Source organism: Ambystoma mexicanum, chromosome 6q (assembly GCF_040938575.1).
Source record: "Ambystoma mexicanum isolate Mex_15411 chromosome 6q, UKY_AmexF1_1, whole genome shotgun sequence".
NCBI lineage: Eukaryota > Metazoa > Chordata > Amphibia > Caudata > Ambystomatidae > Ambystoma > Ambystoma mexicanum.
This window is the reverse complement of record NC_090937.1, coordinates 1,116,823,255-1,116,844,028: the sequence shown is the minus strand read 5'-3', so window position 1 is coordinate 1,116,844,028 and position 20,774 is coordinate 1,116,823,255. Positions and strand designations below refer to the sequence as shown.

General features: G+C 45.8%; 1 protein-coding gene across 4 annotated transcripts in view; it reads right to left on the bottom strand.

Moving 5' to 3' along the window:
* Positions 1–20,774, bottom strand: part of TEC (tec protein tyrosine kinase) — an 837,667-nt gene that overhangs the window by 377,965 nt on the left and 438,928 nt on the right. For all 4 annotated transcript variants that reach the window (XM_069631701.1, XM_069631702.1, XM_069631700.1 and 1 more), the window contains 2 exons: positions 20,007–20,111; positions 7,001–7,082 (listed from right to left, as the gene is read on the bottom strand). In XM_069631701.1, the coding sequence (XP_069487802.1) occupies positions 7,001–7,082; positions 20,007–20,111 (187 nt within the window). The remainder of the gene's footprint in view (positions 1–7,000; positions 7,083–20,006; positions 20,112–20,774) is intronic.

Sequence of the window (20,774 nt, the reverse complement as noted above, 5' to 3'; positions counted from 1 at the left end):
TTCGGATTTTGTGCATCGTGGGGTGATTGAGGAAATTGCAGGTAGGTTGTGCAATAGTCCGATTTTACCCGTGTACAAGAAAGGCGATAATGCAATTCCATTCCGTTTCATAATTGATTTGCGTGCCATTAATAAAGTCGTTGCTCCGCAATTTCCAATTGTGCCCGATGTGACAACAATATTAACTATGATTCCAGCTACAGCTACTAACTTTAGTGTTGTGGATCTGAAGAATGCTTTCTTTATTATTCCTATACACAAGGATAGTAGATACTTGACCTTAGGGGGACGCTCATTCACATTTACTCGTGCACCTCAAGGTTACACTGAGAGTCCTAGTATTTATAGTAGGGCTTTGAAAGAACAGCTTGATACCCTTGAATTGCCTCCTACTTGTACATTGCTTCAGTATGTTGATGATTTGCTTTTGGCTGCTGACTCCGAGAGCTCTTGTAAAGAGGGCACTGTGTTGTTGCTTATTCATCTAGCTAAACATGGTCACAAAGCTTCGCTTAAAAAGTTTCAATATTGTTGCCAGGAGGTCGCCTATTCAGGCTATCTCCTGTCAAAGGAGGGAAGAAGATTGACACCTGAAAGGATAAAGTTAATTTCCGGCATGTCTGTCCCAAATACACAGAAGGAAGTTAGAGCCTTGATAGGTATGGCTTCTTACTGTAGGTTATGGATCCCAAACTTCTCACTAGTGATAAAACCGATGTTGGCCTTGACAAAGAAGGGCATTTCTTCGCCATTGCCATGGAACACGGAACACCAGCAATCATTTGAGTTGCTCAAGACTGCATTATGCTCGGCACCAGTTCTGGGCACACCAAATTACGAAAAGGCCTTTGTGTTATTTGTGCATGAATGTGATGGATGTGCTTTGGCTGTATTAACGCAGGAACATGGAGGGAAGAATAGGCCATGCAGTTACTTTTCTTCCGCCCTTGATCCTGTAGCATGCGCTTTGCCAAGATGTTTGCGAGCTGTCGCTGCTGCTGCTGCGTCTGTAAAGGAGAGTGAGGGAATGGTCCTAGGCCATGACCTAACCCTGATGGTGCCTCACTCTGTAGATGTTCTACTGAACAGAACCCAAACGCAACACCTCACTTCCGCACGGTTGACGAGATATGAATTGATCTTGTTTGCTCCTCACATTCAAATTAAGAGGTGTCGTGTTCTTAATCCGGCTGAACTCCTACCTTTCCCGCAAGGTACTGCTTGCAGTGACGAAGAGTCACACGATTGTCTGTATGCTGCCGAACAAGAAACAAAGGGTAGAATTGATCTAAAGGACACTCCTTTGGATAATGCACAAGGGGAGCTGTTTTGTGATGGCTCCTGCTTCAAACTTACGGATGGTACATCCACAGCTGCTTATGCAATCACCACATTGAGCACGGTTGTGGAGACCAAGAGAATCACGCATAACTCCGCGCAGGCTGCAGAGATTATAGCATTGACCAGAGCTTGTGAACTTTCCAAAGGGCTTACAGTAAATATATATACCGATAGTCAGTATGCCTTTGGGGTGGTTCACAACTTTGGGAGACTTTGGTCAGAGAGAGGGTTTTTAACTTCGCATGGCACCAAGATTCAACATGGCTCCCTGATGGTACAACTGCTCTCAGCGCTTGCGCTCCCTACTTAGTTAGCGGTCGTGAAATGTGCAGCACATCAAAAGATTGTAGATGATATTGGAAAAGGGAATGCTTTAGCTGATCAGATAGCTAGACAAACTGGCACTGATCTCTTCACGGAGATGTATGTTTCAAAGGAGACTGTAGATGGCTATGCAATGGATGAGGGTGTTGGGTCTGTACGGGATATCCAAGCTGATGCAACAATGGAAGAGTCTAAGAGGTGGGCTGAAGGCTTGGGGAAACTTGATGATGATAGGTGTTGGGTGGATACGGTCGAAGGGAAATGGTTGCTACCTGACGCCTATGTCATGATGATGATTGTCATGGCACACGGCCCTACACCAGTTTGTGCCCAGCAGGTTACGAAAAAATGTTAGAGAAAGTTTGGGCAAATGACAAGATTTCGAAAATTGCCCAGCGCTATGTCCAGAACTGCATGATTTGCCTACAACACAATGTGGGAAAGGGGACATCAACTCCAAGGGGAAGTTTTGGGCCACCCTCTGTCCCATTTGAAGTTATACACTTTGATTCTATTGAAATGGAACGGTGTAGCAATTTAAAATACGTCGTTGTGGTCGTTTGTGACTTTAGTAAATGGGTCAAGGCTTTCCCTGTCAAAGATGCTACAGCCATGACCACTGCGAAAAACATGTTAAAAGAGTACTTCCCGCGGTTCGGTTTGCCAAGAGTTATCTGGTCGGACAATGGTCCACATTTTATCGCTGCTGTAATTCTACAGATATGTGCGGCATGCTCAGAGCGCCGGACTAGTGGAAAGACACAATGGTATCATCAAGAACAAGCTCGCTAAGACGTGTGCCGGCACCAAACTAAAATGGCTGGACGCCTTCCCGATCGTGGTATTATCCATGCGTACAACCCCTCAAACTAAGACTGGGCTCTCTCCATTTGAGGTGGACCTGCCAATATCTGGAATCTTCCTAAATGCAAAGCTTTGAAGAATGTCGAAAATGTATTACTTTCAGATTATTGTAGCCAGTTGACTAAAAACCTGTATTTGATTTATCACCAGGCATGAGAAGCTTTACCTGTGCGATACGAGGGCCCGGGCCACAGCATACGACCTGGGGATTGGGTGCTTGTAAAGGCTTTTGAGCAATCCACTTGCCTTGCACCCCGCTGGAGGGGCCCGTTCCAAGTCCTGCTGGTCACCCAGACTGCAGCGCGGGTAGCAGGCCGACGTCACTGGATACACGCGTCGCATCTGAAGAAACTTCCTCACCCAGTGCCACACGTTACAGAAGAAACAGAACCCCTCGCTAACGCTGCAACCAACGATCCCAAAGCAGTAAAAAGCGCAGATAGTGTGTCGGAGAATCTCTCTGAGCCCGTGAGGCTTGGGGAAGCCACCATTTTGTCTCCACACTCTCCAAAAGCTTTGCTTCCAGAAATCGTTGCTTCAGGCTCTGCATCTGTATTTGCTCCTGATACGTTGCTTCCAACGGGAAATGATGACACATTGTTTCCGGATCAATCAGTACCAGGAAGAGCAAAGTACAATCTGCGTCCAAGAAAATAGACATACGGCACGGTTTTGCTGTGCATCTGATAGACTTACGGCACGGTTCGGCTGTGCATTCGGAGAAGAAAAAGAGTCATTGAGGGCTTGCTTTTTGCCCAAATTTGAGAAAAGGGGATTCTGTTGGCTAGGGTTGTGGAAGGACTAAGAAGTCGTGCGACCGGGGGGTCACCAGCAACCAACATTGGGGTTTCCATCTGAAGACTATAATGCCTGCTACCGCCACTGCTCATATTGGAGTTGTAAATGATCGGGTGACCAGCCGGGACAATGGACAGAATGCCTGGGCCCCGAAAACGTATTGCTGTGTTTTTATGATAATATTTGGTTTTATAATAGTCACTGTTTTAGGCCTTTGGTACTTTGAAGAAACTCATCCTTTAGAGTCTTTGCTGCCGACTGAAAATGTACCCACTGTTCCTACACCTTTTGTACATTTGCATACTTTGTCTCCTAGAGATTTCCAGCATAGACAAAAATATCATAATAATACTTTGATACTTATCATGAACGCTACACATGCCATCTTTAATAGGTCCAACTTTTGGGTCTGCTCACATTTACCTCAACATGGGGATAAGGGGCTGGGTTGGTATATTCACCCTTTACCTTTGACAACTGCTTGTTATGCTTCTCTCAGAGCACTGTTCTTTGGCCTTTGGAACGATAGCATCTCGGGGAACTTTGATGGCACTCATTTGAATAGTTTTAAGAAACGTGTTTTGACTCCCCTGGGATGCTCGCTTTTCGCAAATAGGAGTAAGCTCAACATTGCTTCTATTAGGCCTTCTGATAGACTGTCTCGTCCTTTTCAATCTTTGATTTCCTTTAAAATGGCTCCGATAGGCAATAAAGACACCATGCCTCCTTCCTACACTGTTAACCATAGCCCCAATTCAGTTTCTTTCTGCATACAGAGGAATGGCACGCGGTCAAAGGGGGATTTTAAAGGTTGTGCCAACATTGCAAATTTGACTGGGGAAGACAGACCTTTGTATGTAGGCAAACCTGTCTATTTAGTTTGCGGTAATGTAGCATTTCCATGGTTACCCAGGGATTGGCAGGGAACTTGTTATCTAGGAATCCTATTACCTGGGGTGTTCATAGCAAGTACTGTAGAAGTTTCAAATGCTCGTCCACGGCAGGACGAGAATGGTGACACTCCGTTACGGGTTTTGGGAGATGTAGCGAAATCATTCCTTCCATTCTTTCGGCAGATAGGGAATTCCGAAGACATCAGGAGACTAGCGAGAGTACTGGAGAGAACCATCAACCGGACCACAGATATACTCTATAACATGACATTAGAGCAGAAAGCGATCAGATTAGTAGCACTTCAGAACAGAATGGCATTAGATGTTGTTCTGGCTGAACGTGGTGGAGTACGTAAATTAGTGGGGTCCGCTTGCTGTGTTTTCGTACCAGATTCCTCCCCAACTATCTTCAAGGCAATACAGAATCTGCACGTCCTTAGTTCAGAAGTGCATGTTCCAAAGGGAAACTGGGATCTTAGCGCTTGGTTCTGGGACTTCTTGCGATCTTGGGGTTGGAAGGTGTTTTCAGTCTTGCTGATCATTTTGGGAGTTCTGTTGTTCCTTTGTTGTTGTATCCAATGTCTACCTAGTATATGTTCGATGCTAGGGGGCTGCTGCGCTCAGGTGATAGGTGCGATATGACATAAAGTGTATGCCCTGGATAAAACCTCCAAAGAATATGTACTGAAAGAGATTTTAATAAACGATCTGATGGCAATAGATATTTCCGACAGCGATTCAGGGTGTATGGACGATGATGCATGGAGTTATTTGCAAGGAGATCAGAAGTAGTTTAGCACTTGGCATAGGCCAAAAGGAGGGTTTGTCAAACTGGGGGGAAGGCAAAAAGGCCAAAAGGAGGGTTAGGCAACTATTGTGCCTTCTATTGCTATGAACATATGTATATTGGCCTACGCCAAGCTGCTAACAAGCTACTTGTGAAGAAATTCGTGTTGCAAGGTCCTGACCCTAGAATAAACCGCCATTTTAGGTTCTCTCTCCCTGTAAAGTCACCCTGTGAGTTAAAATGGTGGACAATATCATTCAGAATAGAACACGGCTGTAATGACCCCTGTGTACAGCTAATATGTAACTTGCCTGCAGGCCACTTGTTAGGGTCATGAACTGAGACCTTGTCCTTTGCTGACCTGTGTGTAATGGATTACCTGTGTCAACGAAACTGATCTATGAACATATATTAACTGCAATGTTGTTTGAATAACTGAATGGGAATGCCTGTTTAACTACATTGTATAAACTATGTCCTAAGGCTTAATGTTGAACCTAGAGAATACACTGTTGCCATTTTAACTTGTTAATGTGGAAACCAAAGATGAACAAGATACATGTAGATGAACAAATTAGAAGCGAACCTGGCACGAACCCTAGATCAATAATGTATTTATGGAATACGCATAATACATGCAGTAGGGCTGGACAGCAGGTTGAAAATTGTATAAAAGCCTGACTGTTTCAATGAATATTCCCACTCACTGAGCACACCGAACCACGTTGGAGTTCGCTGTGTTGTACTGAGGGCCGATAGCTATCTGATTTGTCTTTGACTTTTTGTAACTGTTTAGCATAAAATAAAGACCTTTGTATGTTCCTTTGTAACCTGTGTTTGGTGTATTTCCTTTTTGGGCTACCCAGCCTCATATTATTTCTTTGTTTTCACATCTCTTTGGGGCAAGTGGAGATCCCCATCCTTCGGGGAAATTAAATCGTAACATTCGTCTTGCATGGCCGTCATAGAATTTCCTACCAATCCTGCTGTTCCGCAACCGTAAACATTGCTTGAAAGTTATTAAACAAAATAATAAACTGAAGTCAAACGCATTGCTATAAACTGCACCTTTGGTAAGGTTAGTCTTTTTGGGCAGGTAATGTAATCCATCCCCTGGATCAGCGCACACTCTACCCGCCCTCTACATGAGGTCACCCATTCAACGTAAAAACTCAGAGTGAGTCAAGTCCAACAATCACCTTTTATGTAGAGAGGAAATAACAAGATTTTGCTGCAAGATATTTAATTGCTCTGGAATAGAGCTTGCCTCCCACAATTTCCTAACGGCTGTACGTCTTGCCAAAAGAGTGTTTTAGTTGTAGATACCTGACAGAGGCCTCCTACTTGTCTTCTACTCTGTGGTGGTAACATATAGAAAAGCAAAGTAATAGTACAAGTCAATTTTGGTGCGGGCAGACATCCATTAAACAATACAACCCAGCAGTCTAATTCAGCAATGGCCAGAGATGACGTGGATGCTATGGCGGTCGCGGTGGGAGTTAATACATGTGGGAGAAATTTCCCCCAGAGAAGGCTTGAGAATCCGCCTAGGGTTTTGGTATTCAACAGACTCTCTTGCCCTATCCGCATGATTCATTGACAACATCAGGCCCTTGTGTTGGCAGATGCTTAATGGTTTTTTTTATTAGCCATTGGTTTTAGTCTCAAACTTAGCTACATACAAAATGTAAGCAGTCAGCAAATCATCCATAAATACTTTGAATAAACATATATGAAAGCCTTTTTAAAAGAAGAATAACCTGAAACAAAACAAAAACAAAAATGGGGTTGTGTGAGTGCACCATTCCTCAAATTGCGGGAAAAGGACTCTCCACTTCACTCGGTTCTTTCATCAATTCCATCACAGTCCGCTTTAAGGCCAGGTAGTGGCCAAAGAGGTGGGGGGAAAGGGGAACATGCAAGCGAAATACACACAACCACTCCACCCATGTTCTTCTGTTTCCTCCTTTGCATTTCCAAGAGCTGAGGTTACCTTCTTTTATGTTCTTCACCCACTGGTACCTGCTGTCCGCATTAGGGGCAAAAATGTAAAGGGTACTTGAGTCGTAAACAACCTAAAAATAAAAGGAAATATAATTATGAAGAAAACTAAATCATATTGACATATTTTCCAGTTAGATAGTGCAAACTTATTTGTTACAACAGGCCCTTCTAAGTGAGTAATAGGCATAAATTAGATCCTAACAAAAATGTTGAGTTTTTTTTCCTACGGCAACCAATATGAAACTACACCTGAGTACATATCATGACACACATTCTGGTAGGGCATGAGGGCTCGAGCTGCAAAGTTCTGTACCTTAGCACATGTGGTGAACCGCCAGGAAAAGTTCACATAAAGTGCTATTATTTCTATTTACAAGCTTCGTTTTTAAGTTGTCAGAATGGAATGAATGCCTTTGATATTGTTGTCAGTGTGATAACAGTCTCTTGGTGATTCCTTGCAGAATTCATCCCAGATCCCATTCCTCAGACCTCCCTTTCTTACCTATCTGTCGGACACTGACACTTTCATTATGTTTCCTAAACCGCAGTGGCGAGCGCTCATTCGCTCAGTCATTGTTCACAATTCTTGGGTATTTGAGCTACGTTTCCCAGAATGCAGTGTGAGGCTTCTGTTTCTCTCGCAATACCTTCCTGGCGCTTTAGTACTTCCAATGTATTCCCAGAACTCAGTGTCTGAGATGTCTTTCTCTCACAGTCTCCATTAGACACTTTGGCTGGATTTCTCGGAATTCTGGTGCTTATTTTTTAGCAAGACACGCCTTAGGGACTCCTGAAGAAGCGCACATAACGTATTCGAAACACGTTGAGTTATAACAGAATTGTGAAAGGACATTTACATTCTGCCAAACATGGGCTACCAGGCATCAACAATGATAATTGCTATGTAAATGTTGTGTTACCTATTGAACAGGACTGCATCTAAGAAAACAAATACCTGTATTATTGTAATAGAGAATAATTGATGTCTGTACATAAAATACGTTCTTTAAAAGAGTATATTTTACATCTATTAGATTATAATAATCTAAAATAGCACTGAAATATATTAAATTGTAGGATATTATCACTATCAGACTAAATTGCACGGGAAAGGGATAATTCCACATTTGGAGGGTAAGACGGTTCTATCAGAGTTATGTTGGACACTTTTTTTTTTAAACTTTATTTATTGATGGTCATGTTGATAATGTCATAGTACAACAACAATTTCAACAACGTAGTGTGATTCTAGCATTACAAGCACAGTAAGGATGCATACAATCATGGTGATGAAACAGAAGAAAAGTCCTCATCGGATATTACTTCACATAAGAAGCTTCTGAAGGGGGCCCATATGTCTTTGGGGCGGTTAGTTGTACACATTGTCAACACAAATGGTTCTTCACATTCGTTAACAAATGTCATTAACAAATGTCAATTCTCGTAGGAACCTGTCTGTACGGGGTACGTGTGTGGCTTTCTAACATTGCAATATACATTTTTTTCACTATCACACATGATACATTGAGCAATCTTTTAGTGGTTTCGGCCACTTACCCAATGTCTCACAATAGGTATTTCTGTGGAGTAAGAGGGGCCGGGATTTGTGTTACTTTCCCAATAATCTCAGCCACATCGATCCATAACCCAGCAATCAAAGGGCATGCCCAATGCATGTGAAAAGAGTTTGCATGTGGAGCCCCACATTTCAAGGATGCCCCCAAACAGTTTTCAGTAAACTTAGCCATTTTGACTGGGGTATAATGTAGTTGATTAAGGATCTTGAACTGTTGGACAACTTTTGATGTATGCACTCCATAAAGGGCGATGTTAACCACTGTAATTATGAGGGATTTGTGTTAGTGGTTTATGTGCATGCTTGACGGACCTGCTAAAAGGGACTAAATAATTTGCACACATGGCCTGATGCTATCCCACGCATGATGCGTGCATAATCTACATTGAAACCAGTTTTACCAGCATTCATTAAACCAGAACAGGGACACAAAGACCAGAAGACACTTATTTTATGATGATAAGTCTCTTTTGGAGAATGTTGCCTTAAAAATGGGGACGTGCAATGGGACCACAAAAAAGTGACATCTAAAGGCTGAAGCTGTCTAAATTTAGTTATAGGTCCTGGAAAAACGACAGTATGATGCGAGGCCTTTGTATTAGATAGGTCCCACATGCACCAGGGGTTTTGGGGCAACATTAGGAGCATAAACGTTGGCATCCAATAGTGGGTGCTTGGTTGACTGTCTTGCAATGATGTGTTTGGTTCCAAGACAGACATTGGCAAGCACATCATATGGCAGTACCCAACTGCCAGAAGTAGTGGCCCTGGACATTGCTCTAGTCAAGGTGGAAACATCAGATTAACAGAATGGCCATACCTACACCCTCCTGAAAAGGCTCAATTTAACATGAATCTCTGATAATGAATGGTGAAAGTCTATTACAAACTACTTTAAATACAGTGCCATATCCATGCATTCAAAGAATCCAAGGCTCTAGACCACTGTACAACAGTATAGACTGGCACACAGTGTGGTCGTTAAGAACGTATATGTTTATAGAATAACAATAGCGCACATTCATCAAATCGCTGTCAGAACCACTTATTGACTATGAGCACTTTTGAGCTCAGCTCCTCTTTAGAAATCAGCCAGCATCTACTCACTTCAGGACCGCAAGGCTAAGAAAGTTATTATGAAAATCCCCAAGGGCAATACCTTTGCTTGCTAAGGATTGATTAGACTCGGTCGACTTTACAACAAGGCTCTCACCAAAGAGAATTGTTCAACGAAAACAGGTCATTATTGCTGGACTGAGACAAATTCATCATGGCGGGCACATCGAACAAGACTAGAAGAACAAGTTACTTACCAACTGGTAACGTTCTTTCAACTGGATGTTCCTCCAACGCATTCCACATCTTTGACATGTAATGTCCACAGCTGTGCACTTCTGAAACTTTTTCGGCAGAGGGCGTCCTGCGTCGTTTTTTCCTCCAGAACGTGTGACACCAGTCTGATGCCTGCTTGACTGCACTGAGCCTTGCGGAAACGGAAGCTGCAATCACATAGGAAATTCTCCTGAGGGGCAGGATGGGAGGGCGATGTGGAATGCATTGGAGGAACATTCAGTCTAAAGAATGTTACCAGTTGGTAAGTAACTTGTTCTTCGAATGGATTCTGTCCTCCAACGCATTCCACATCTTTGACAGACTCAAAGCAGTACCAATAAAAGGAGGAGGGAAACAAATGTAGAGTACCCAATTAGATTGCGGAATAAAGAACCGCCTTCCCAAGGCCATATCCTGACCATGGATTGTATCCAGGGAATAATGTTTTACAAATGTATGGATTGAAGCCCAAGTAGCGGTATCACAAATATTCCTAATAGGAACACCCCACTGGAGGGCGTTGGAAGTATGTTGATGAGAGATAGGTGGACGAACCCTCTTTTTTATAAGGGGGCTTGACTCGAGAGGGTAATAAGTACAATGGAACAGAAAATGAGTCAAAGCTACCCTAACCAAAGGCGTGACATAGGGTCACCGGTTTGCAGTGGAGCTAGAAGGCTACTAGCTCAACAGACAAAAACCCCTGAAGAGGTAAAAGTAACAAAAACAGGGTTTTTTTATTTTACACTAACAAAGAAACAAAAACAATTTACACAAACTGCGCCGTGGCGCTGAAGGTATGCATGATGAGCACATTAGAGTATGCATATTTGTGGGTTAGTAAGTAGAGTGAAAAACAGTGTTTTCTACATGTATTGTTTTAAATGATAAAACATTTATCATTGTCGACACACAATTTTATTGAGTATTGAGCTAGCAGCCTTCTAGCTCCACTGCAAACCCGGTGACCCTATGTCACGCCTTTGGTTAGGGTAGCTTTGACTCATTTTCTGTTCCATTTGGTGTTGAAAGTAGCCGTGCCCCTAGTGGAATGAGCTCTCAACCCATCAGGAGTGTCTTTACCCGCCAACCGGTAACAGTCCGTAATGATAAGGATAATCCACCTGGACAAGGTCTGTTTGGTAACAGCCTGGCCCATTAGGTGTCCAGCATAGCCTACAAAGTGTTGATCGTCCACTCTAACCCTGGACGTCCTAGAAATGTAAAAGCTAAGAGCTCTCCTAGGATCCAACCGATGGAGACGCTCTTCTTCCTTACCAGGATGAGGAGGAGGGTAGAAAGATGGAAGAACCACCTTTTGGCTCAAATGATATTCAGAGACTACCTTAGGTAGAAAAGAGGGACGTACTCGCAGTACAACCCTGTCCTTGTGAAACACAGTAAAGGGTGGCTTAGATGAAAGTGCCTGCCATTCACTCATTCTGCGAGCGGAAGTAACCGCAACCAAGAACACAGTCTTGAAGGACAGTAATCTCAAAGGTCAAGAGTGCAAAGGTTCAAACGGAGCACCCATGAGAAATTTCAAAACCAAATTCAAATCCCAAACCGGCACCTGGAAGGGTGACGGTGGAAATACATTAGTCAGTCCTTTAAGAAACTGGGAAATCAAAGATAGACAGCGCCACAAGGTAACCTTTAATGGTACCCACTTGAAGGCCCCTGTGGGCCAAAGAAAGCAAGAAAGACAAAACCATAGGAATGGAGTACTGAAAAGCATCAACATTATGACCCCTGCACCAGTCGCAGCACTTACGCCAATGGCAACGGTACAGGGATTTTGTTGCAGGCTGCCAGGACGAAAGCAACACCTCCATCAGGTCATCCGGGAGGTCCCAATCCTTATACCTCAACCTTTCAGATACCAAGCATGAAGGTTGAGAGTCTTGACCTCTGGATGGAGAACCTGACCCCCCTCGCACGGGAGCAGGTCCTCTCGGTGGGGAAGACGGCGTGGAGGGCAGATGGACATTTCCAGAAGGTCCGGGTACCACGCTCTCCTGGCCCAATCCGGAGCAATGAGGATGATGTGGGAACTGAACCTCCGTAACCTCCGCAACACTTGAGGAATGACGGGGACTGGAGGAAACGCGTACAGCAGTGGGAAGGACTAATGCACCATGAACGCGTCTCCTAAGGCTCCTCTTGGAGGAAATTCCCTTGAGCAGAATCTCTTGCACTTCTTGTTGACACTGGTGGCAAAGAGATCCACTTGCGGGGTTCACCAAAGTGCGAAGATCTCCTGAAGGACTTCCTGAGCCAACTCCCACTCGTGGGAGACCATGCTCTGCCTGCTCAGAGCGTCCGCTGACGCATTTTCGTCTCTGGCCAGATGAACTACCGAGATCGAAATTTCCTGCTGGATGGCCCAGAACCAGAGCTGCATTGGCTTTCTGCACAACGGAAGTGACCCTACCCCCCCTTTTTGTTGAGGTAATGCATGGCCACTGTGTTGTCCATCATAATCAGGACACTCTTCCCCCGTACAGACGGCAGAAATGCCTTCAGGGCTAGCCTGATGGCCCTCATCTCTAACAAATTGATGTGGAGTCTGGACTCCAACGGAGACCAACGACCACTGGCAGTCAAGTCGTTGGCATGAGCGCCCCATCCTGTGAGGGAAGCATCCGTCACTACCATCACCTCCGGCCACGGTTGCCAAAACTGTTCCCCCCTCATCAGGTTCCCTTCGTTGGCCCACCACAGAAGATCCTGGGAGACCGAGAGTGGAATCTGAATGGGATCTGACATCTTGCCGGAGAACTGCGACCACTGCCTCTTGAGCGCCCACTGCAGGGATCTCATCCACAGCCTGGCCTCTGGCACCAGAAAAATGCAGGATGCCATGAGGCCGAGCAACCTTAAGAATTCGAATGCCGGGAGACGCTGGGCATGTTGAAACTTGTCCACCATCTGCACAATGTGATGAGCCCTTACCTTGGGAGGCGAACACTTCCCCAAGGACGTGTCCAACACAGCCCTGATATACTGGAGCTGTTGGGATGGTGTCAGGTGCGACTTCTTGAAATTCTTGGAGAAGCCCAGCCTGTGGAGGGTGCAGCAGGTGATACTGAGATGATCCAATGCTAGCTCGGGAGAGCGAGCCCGGATCAGCCAGTCCTCCAGGTAGGGGTAGACGTGAATCACCCCTCACCTGAGTAACGCTGCCACCACCACCATGAGCTTGGTGAAGACCCTCGGGCCGAGGTCAATCCAAACGACAGGACCTGAAACTGAAAATGCGAGTCACCAGCCGCAAACCTTCCTGTGCGTGGGATGAATTGGCACATGGAAGTAAGCATCCTTGAGGTCCAGAGACACTAACCAATCCTGAAGTTCACTGGCCTGGAGGACTTGAGAAAGAGTGGCCATCTTGAACTTGTCCTTCCGGAGAAGTTTGTTCAACCAACGCAAGTCCATGATGGGTCTCAAACCCCTGTGTTTCTTTGGGATAAATAAATAAGGGAAATACCAACCCTTGTTCCTCTCCGCTACAGGCACCAGTTATATAGCACCTTTCTCCAGCAGGGACAAGATTTCCTGCGCAAGGAGCGGATCCGGAAGCTTCAAAGAGAGTTTCCCCAGTCGATTGTCGTGAGGCCGCTGAAGGAAGGCAAGGCATTAGCGTTGGGCTATGGTATCCAGAACCCACACATCTGAAGTAATGGTACGCCATTCTTAGAGATGCTGAGACAGCCTGCCCTCAACCGGCGAACCATGGGACATGGCTTCAGGACTGTTTAGAAGCGGCTGCAGCAGTGCCTGAAGGCAAAGAGGCAGCTGCCTGAGCGGCTTTGGCACCATGATTTCCCCGACCCCCATGGGTACTTTTACGCTGGTCCCTTTGACTGGCGGGCCCTCTCGTACTACCAAAAGAGGAGTAGAAACTAAAGGAACCTCCCCTCCACTGCTATCCCCTAGGACGGAAAGGTGGAGGTTGACGCACTGCGGTGCTTAAAGATATCGCCGCAGTTTTTGGGGTTGGCAACCTCTCAAGGCACTCGTCAGCCTTACTGCAAAATAAATGTGCACCATCAAAGGGCATGTTCAGAAGACGGCTTTGCACATCTGGACTTCCACAACCATGCAAATCTGCATATAACGGTGCTCGCAGCCATGGACCGGCTCACACTGTCAGCCATATCCAAACCCGACTGAAGCGCCTCACACATGGCATCTTTGCCATCCTGCACGATAGCAAGGAAACCATCACTTTCTTCCCCCTCGGGAATAAGCTCAGCCGCGAAAGATACACAATTCTACAGAGTGTGTGTAAACGTTGCCAAGGCACACGTGGAGTTGACCGATTTCAAGACCATGCTCCCAGCAGAAAACACCCACCGTGCCCAACCGTCGAAGCGCTTGTCGTCCCTATCCGGAATGATAGAAGGGTACGCAGCCTGCCTCGAAGTGGCCGTAGCCGCAAGAACCACCAAATTCTCAGGAGTGGGGTGAGTAGATAAATAGCTGGGATCGCTAACGGAAGGGTGGTATTTTTTGGTCAAGGACTTATTAACAGCTGGAAGAGAATCCGGAGACTGCCAAGCAGCTGCCACCCTCTTCTGCAAGGAAGGATGAAAAGGCAAAACCGGGTCAGAGGACGAACCCTGATCTAAAATGTCCATCAGATCGTCCTGTACAAAGTCTTCAGTAGAAATGGACCAGCCCAGATACTCCAAGACCTGTGACATGAGCCTTCTGTACGAAGACTCTGCATGAGCCCCAGGCTCAGGTCTACCAAAGTCCACTTCCGGGAAAGTGTCCAACCCACTGGCATCATGGAGGAAATGTCTCAACTCCTCCAACTGACTGTCACCAGAAAATTGTGGAGCCTCATCCAGTTCACCAGGGTCCTCAAACTCAGACCTCTCCTCCTCTTCATAAATGTCAGCCAGAGGGAGGTGAAACCCAGGTCTGGTGACAGAAGAGGGCTTGGAGGCCACAACTGGCCGCACAGACATTGACGTAGCCTTCCTCAGAGGATCCACAATGTCTGGGAACTCCAAAGGCACACTCTGAGAAAAAATGCCTGAAGGCACTGAAAGCATTGAAGGCTTTGACGTCAGGAGCGTCGACAACCTCGACGTCGGGAGCGCCAAACGCTTCGGCGTTGACATCGACACAGGTGCCGACGGCGCCGTTGGCTGGTATGATGGCAAAGCGTCGATGTCCGAGTCGGACGGACACATCGCTGACCGAGTCAACGCCGGCATCGAGCCCTCCATAGGTAGCTGCAGTCTCACTAGGGATGAGGACCGAGACCTAGAGACACGTCTCTTGCCACTCTTCAATTCCTTGTCCGTACGGGACCTCGGCGGCTCTCGATGTGTGTCACGTCCTGCGATTGAAAAATCGCCTTCATGGATTTCTTAAACACCACCCATTCCTCCGGAGTCGAGGACTTCGTAGGGCACGTAACCTTCCTCGAGGCACCATCCTCCGAGGAGGATGGGGAAGGTGACCGGTGACAACGCTTCCTCGAGTGCCGGGACGAGGAAGGCGAGTGGCGGGAACCACTCCGGGACCGAGATTCCCGGGATTCCTTCCGACGCAGAGAGTCGCCACTCGAGTTGTCGGTAGAAACCCCCTTGGATTTGGACTTAGAAGCACAGGACTTAACAGGCTTCGAGCACCTACCTACCTGGAGCTTCCCCTTCCACTCCCGCAAGGCCTTGGCAGTCAGCGACTGGCATTTCAAGCAGTCGTCGGTGTCGTGCGACTCGCCCCGGCACCACAAACAAATGCGGTGGGGGTCGGTGAGCGACATCTTCGACTTGCAGTCCACGGCAGGTCTTAAAGCCAGACCGCAGAGTCGGAGGGGTCGAAGAGAAAGACATCTTCTACGAAGAAAATACACGAGGCACGCCGAGAAAAAACGGAACTGAGGCTATGGGTGCCGTGTGTGCTATTTATAACATCCTGTGACGTCACCCTTGACTGAGGCCTTCGAGGGACATGGACCCAACGCCATCGACGAAGGACGCCGTCTGCCGAAAAAGTTTCCAAAGTGCACAGCTGTGGACATTACATGTCAAAGATGTGGAATCCGTTGGAGGACACAATCCATTCGAAGTAAGGATTATTATTTCAACATTTTTAGCCTAGACTGATTCTCACTTTTCAAGAATGAAGACAAAAGATATAGCATGTCACACTCTGACCATTTGCGCTAAATATGGAAGCCTACAATTCAAAAGGCAAGGAACATTGTTCAAACTGGCTTGAAGCAGAAGTCTATGATACACCCACGCACTGCCTTTGCTACCACTTGCAAAATCCAAGCTGAGGCCATGCACAGGTATACAGTTACAAGGGTAAATGCCAGAAACGTTCTGGCCGATTGTCAATAATTTCGGGGATGTTCTGCTTACACTACCAGCCTGATACCAAGCCAAGAGTTCAACGTTCAATTCAAAGAGTTACACAGGGTTTGATATTTGATACTTTGCTCAGGATAGCTTTAGAAGTGCCCATCAAAATGAGAGCACAAAAGCAGAAAACAGAATGCAGACACATAAGAGATCTGTGAAGTCATAAGATATTTTCGAGAAGAAAAAAAACAAATTGAGAAATGTTTTGTGCCAAAAAACGAAAATTACTTTTTGCTTTTTTTAACTTTTTTTTTATAATGCGGGGAAGTCCCCCCACACTTCCCTCATACCCCCACGCTAACGTATACCCTTACCCCACCCCCCACCTATTATTTACTATACATATACCAAAACCTACTATTTTCGGCCAAATAAACAAGGTCATTTCTCATTCGTTTTTTGTATTAGGCTATTTGTACGGATTCGCTGGCAGAAGGGGCAGAGGCAAACCGGCTCATGCGGTAGTAAATCAAATGGAAATGCTGTCCTACTTTCTGAAACAGAGAAATTGCTGAAAGCAGATGTACACATATATTTTGCTTAAATAAATTGCATAAAACAAATTCATCTATGAGTTGTATTTGTTTATTATTTGTATCGCGCGCCTAACCCTGAGGTAACTGGGCGCTTGAATACTTAAGGTCACAGACAAAGATGAGCATACAGCTTAGAAGCAACAAGAACACAGAAACCAGAAAAGACCCTGGTTACAGATGGGTCTAAATCTGGGATGCAGGACACGAAATACAATAGTAGGCTAACGGGCGATTGACCAACGTAGAGATAATGATGATGATGGGATGGCTGCCACAAATAACCACTCTGACTCTGGATATAAGTCCAAGCATGTTTATTGAACTTCAGACAGACTGGTTAATGGATATGGGTGTTTCTGAGGTCTGGGGTGTTCAGGTGCTAGGGACGTCCCTCTGTGGCTCAACTATCCAAGCCTGTCCCTACTCCCTAACGTAGGTGTCCGTAACAGGGTGTTAGTAGCTATTTGTAGGTGCCCCCTATCTGTCCTTTCTTTCTAGGGCCAATGAGGTTCTCCCTAACGCGATGGCTACCTGACTCCCCAGGGGCCTTGTAGCTTTCCCTAATCCAGCCCATGCAGCGCTCTTAGAGAGTTAGGGATGGTACCGCATTCCGCCCTGTGTCACTCCCTCTCTCAAACGCTCAATCTCTCCTGGCCCTCATCTACACTGGAGCCCAAGATCTTCTCCTGCCACCACTCAGTATTCCCTCGTGTCTCACACTCTGCCTTCCTGCCTCCACCCTTTCATGTTACCTCTGCTCCTACTACTCAATTCCAAACTGTCGCTATCTCCTACTAACTCTTCCTTCTATGCAACTTCCTTACCCCTACTACTCCTCTGCTGCTTCTAGCACCTGCCTGCTCCTACTCCAAATACTACTTCCCGCCACTATTGCCTCTCTGCCACCACCTTTTATTACTACTCCCCCTCTACCACGACTACCACTACTTTACTTCTGCTGTTAACCCTCCCCTCTCATTACCAGAACTCTCTACTATCGCTACTACTGCTACTACCACCTACCACTACAACCTCTCATCCACACCACTTTGCTACCCTACTCTTATTCCACTCACTCCTCTCTTCCATGGGCAAACACTCCACAGGCCCCTCTCTGCAATAGCTTCTGCACTCCTGCCACGCTCTCTTCCTGTGGTCTCTCGGACGTACACCTCCACCTCTTGTCCTCACCCAACTAACCCACACCTAACAACTCCCAGGATTACCCTTAAATATCCCACTCTCTCCCAGAATAGTCCTCTCTCCCTAACTACTGACTTACCTGTCTTCCCAGGGGGTGTCAGGCGAAGACTTGAAGAGGTTTCCAAAAAGGCTGGTAAGCGCTGCCCCTTTTTACACAGTCCTGCTAACTTTTTCAACTGGGTCACGGAGTGATCCACAGGGAATTGCTGTCCCCAGGCCTTCTTCCAGGCCTAGTTTTCATTCTATCTCCCCAGTGGGCTAGTGTGGTTTGCTATCACAGCTACCATAGAGGCCTTTCATTAATAGAAGTACCTTGTGGCTTAGTGGTGGTTCCCTGATTGGATGCGCCAGCAGGCTCTGTCTGCTGGAGCCGCACTCTCGCTGCGTTGTGCGATAACGGTCCTTCCAGCGCTGAATCCACCTGTCCATCTTTCTGCTCCGGCACCCTGTGGGCTACTGCTGTGGTGGGCCGACTTGCATGGCCCGGCTTTCCTGAATCCGGTTTGGTGCTGGGGCCGCCTGCTTCCCTATGCCATCCTGATGCTGTACCATCAACCTCACTGATGCAGATGGAGGCAAGGAGAGGCTGGGATGGGGTCCGTTCACAGACATTCTGGCACCTGCTGGGGCGTCAGTAATTGGGCCGCTCCCTCCACTGACAGGGCCTGTTTCTCGGCCTTATCACAAATAAAGGCGGATTCAATACAAATCTTATTCATAATTTGCTGAATGCTGTCTTCATATCCATAAACAAAATACATATTTGTCTTAAAAAAATAGACAATATTTAAAATCTTCCCATGTAGGGGAGTAAAGGCAGGCCTGCCAAAGATCCAATGTGAAAGGTGAGTTCCAAGTATTCCGGTGGGGAGAGGCCCATGAAATATATTGCTGTAAAATAGTGACACCTGCCAGTTGCTCAGGTGTCCTGTATAGTACTGTCCCTTTCCACAAAATCAGGTGAGAATTCTGACTACTCCTGAGGTAATTGCTGTTTTCTTAGATGCGCGTTTCTCTGTGGGTCCCCCTTTCTAAGATCCAGTAGAAGAAGCTGATTGGGGCTGGACCCTGTTAACTGAGTCTTCTAGCAAGTTCCAGGGGCATTACCTGACCTCATTTTGGTTAAATCAGTTTGTGCGATAACGGGCACCCTCCATAGTCTTGGCCTAATATATGCTTTAAGTGGTATATGAGACCTCAGCGATGGCAGGTTTTGGTTGGTCCTTTGCCTTGAGCCAGTAGGTGTGTGGGAAGCAGACTGATAGCCAACCTGTATACCTTCCATGGCTACAGTGAACTTGGCAGTGGCCGATGTCACAATGGCATCTGGTTTGAGGCAGTTCAGAGCCCTGTAGTCCAATACCTCCAGGGAAGAGTGGAGGTGTTCAACTGCCAGGGCAGTTCTATAGGTTTACAATTTTTAGGCCTATCCTATTAAGAGGTATCAGCACCTAGGGATTACTCTGGTGGAGGAGATAGGTGCATGGACAGACCCCTTACGGTGTCGGTCCATCTCTGCTTATGACGGTTTCTCAAAAAATCAGATCTTCAAGAGGGGGGGGGGGCAGGCTCGAAAATAGGTACTTAATGCTTCCTTGTGAAGAAATCTAAAACTCATTAAAGCACAAGTTGTGAAGAGGTCTGACCACCAGTGCAACTGATTTTCCCAGTCCCTCCTAAGTGGGAATCACAGATTAAAGAATGTCAGGGATTGTGAGGAAACTAGAACCAAAAACACTGGTGAATGTTAGCAGAGAAAACACAGAAAGGAAAGAAAAGGAAATTAAAATAAAGGGGAACTTTAAAAGACAAAATAGAATGAGACCAAATGTTTCAGATGGTTAGTAAAATAATGTATCCAAGAAACAAACTATTTTGCATCTTTCCATGAAGGGGACTCAAACAAAAGGGTAGAGGAATAAAGCTGGACTTAATATCTGCGTAAAGTCCAGAACTTACCTGAAAGGGGTATTTATTCTGGCAAGGAATAAATCCGCCATCATTCTTCACAATCTCCACACACTTTATTTTGATAACATCCACAGACCCCTTTTTGCTTTTTTTCTGTAAAAAGAAGAGAAGGCGCAAAATAAAAAGGATGGCAAAAAAGATGACAACATTATGTTTAAGGCACCAGATTTCTTCATAGAAACTCATTTGATAAAAAAAAAACTTTCAATAACTGCGGGTCCTGCCATAATACTGTTCAAGCAGACTCTAGGATTTATGGCAGCTTTCCTTACTGTTGCCATACAGGTAAGAGCATGATTTCCACTCAGAACCTACACTATTAATCATCCTTTCAATGTTAATGTCCGAACACTCATTGCAAATGTACTAATGTCCAAATTCAAACAAAGTCCAACACACTACAAATGCACCCTTAGTTCACACAACACCACTAATTCATAACCCGCATTTTAAATTACTGGTAGCTCAAATCAATGCTGCTGTTGAAATTTGTATTGGATTGGGAAAGTAGTACATTTGGACTTTTCAAAGTTTGCAAAGTTTAACTTTTGTTATGTTTGGACTGAGCATTTGTATTTTAACATTGGCATTCCCAGCATTTGTAAGCTTTACATTTTTATAAGCAGTTAACCAGGCCCATTTGCTACTCTGCGTGGCTTGATAGGACCTACGGCATGGCCAAAGACCATGCCCTGGGCAGTGTGGAAATTGTTCATGGGTACAGGCAATGGCCAGTGGCCCATGGACCCTTTATGG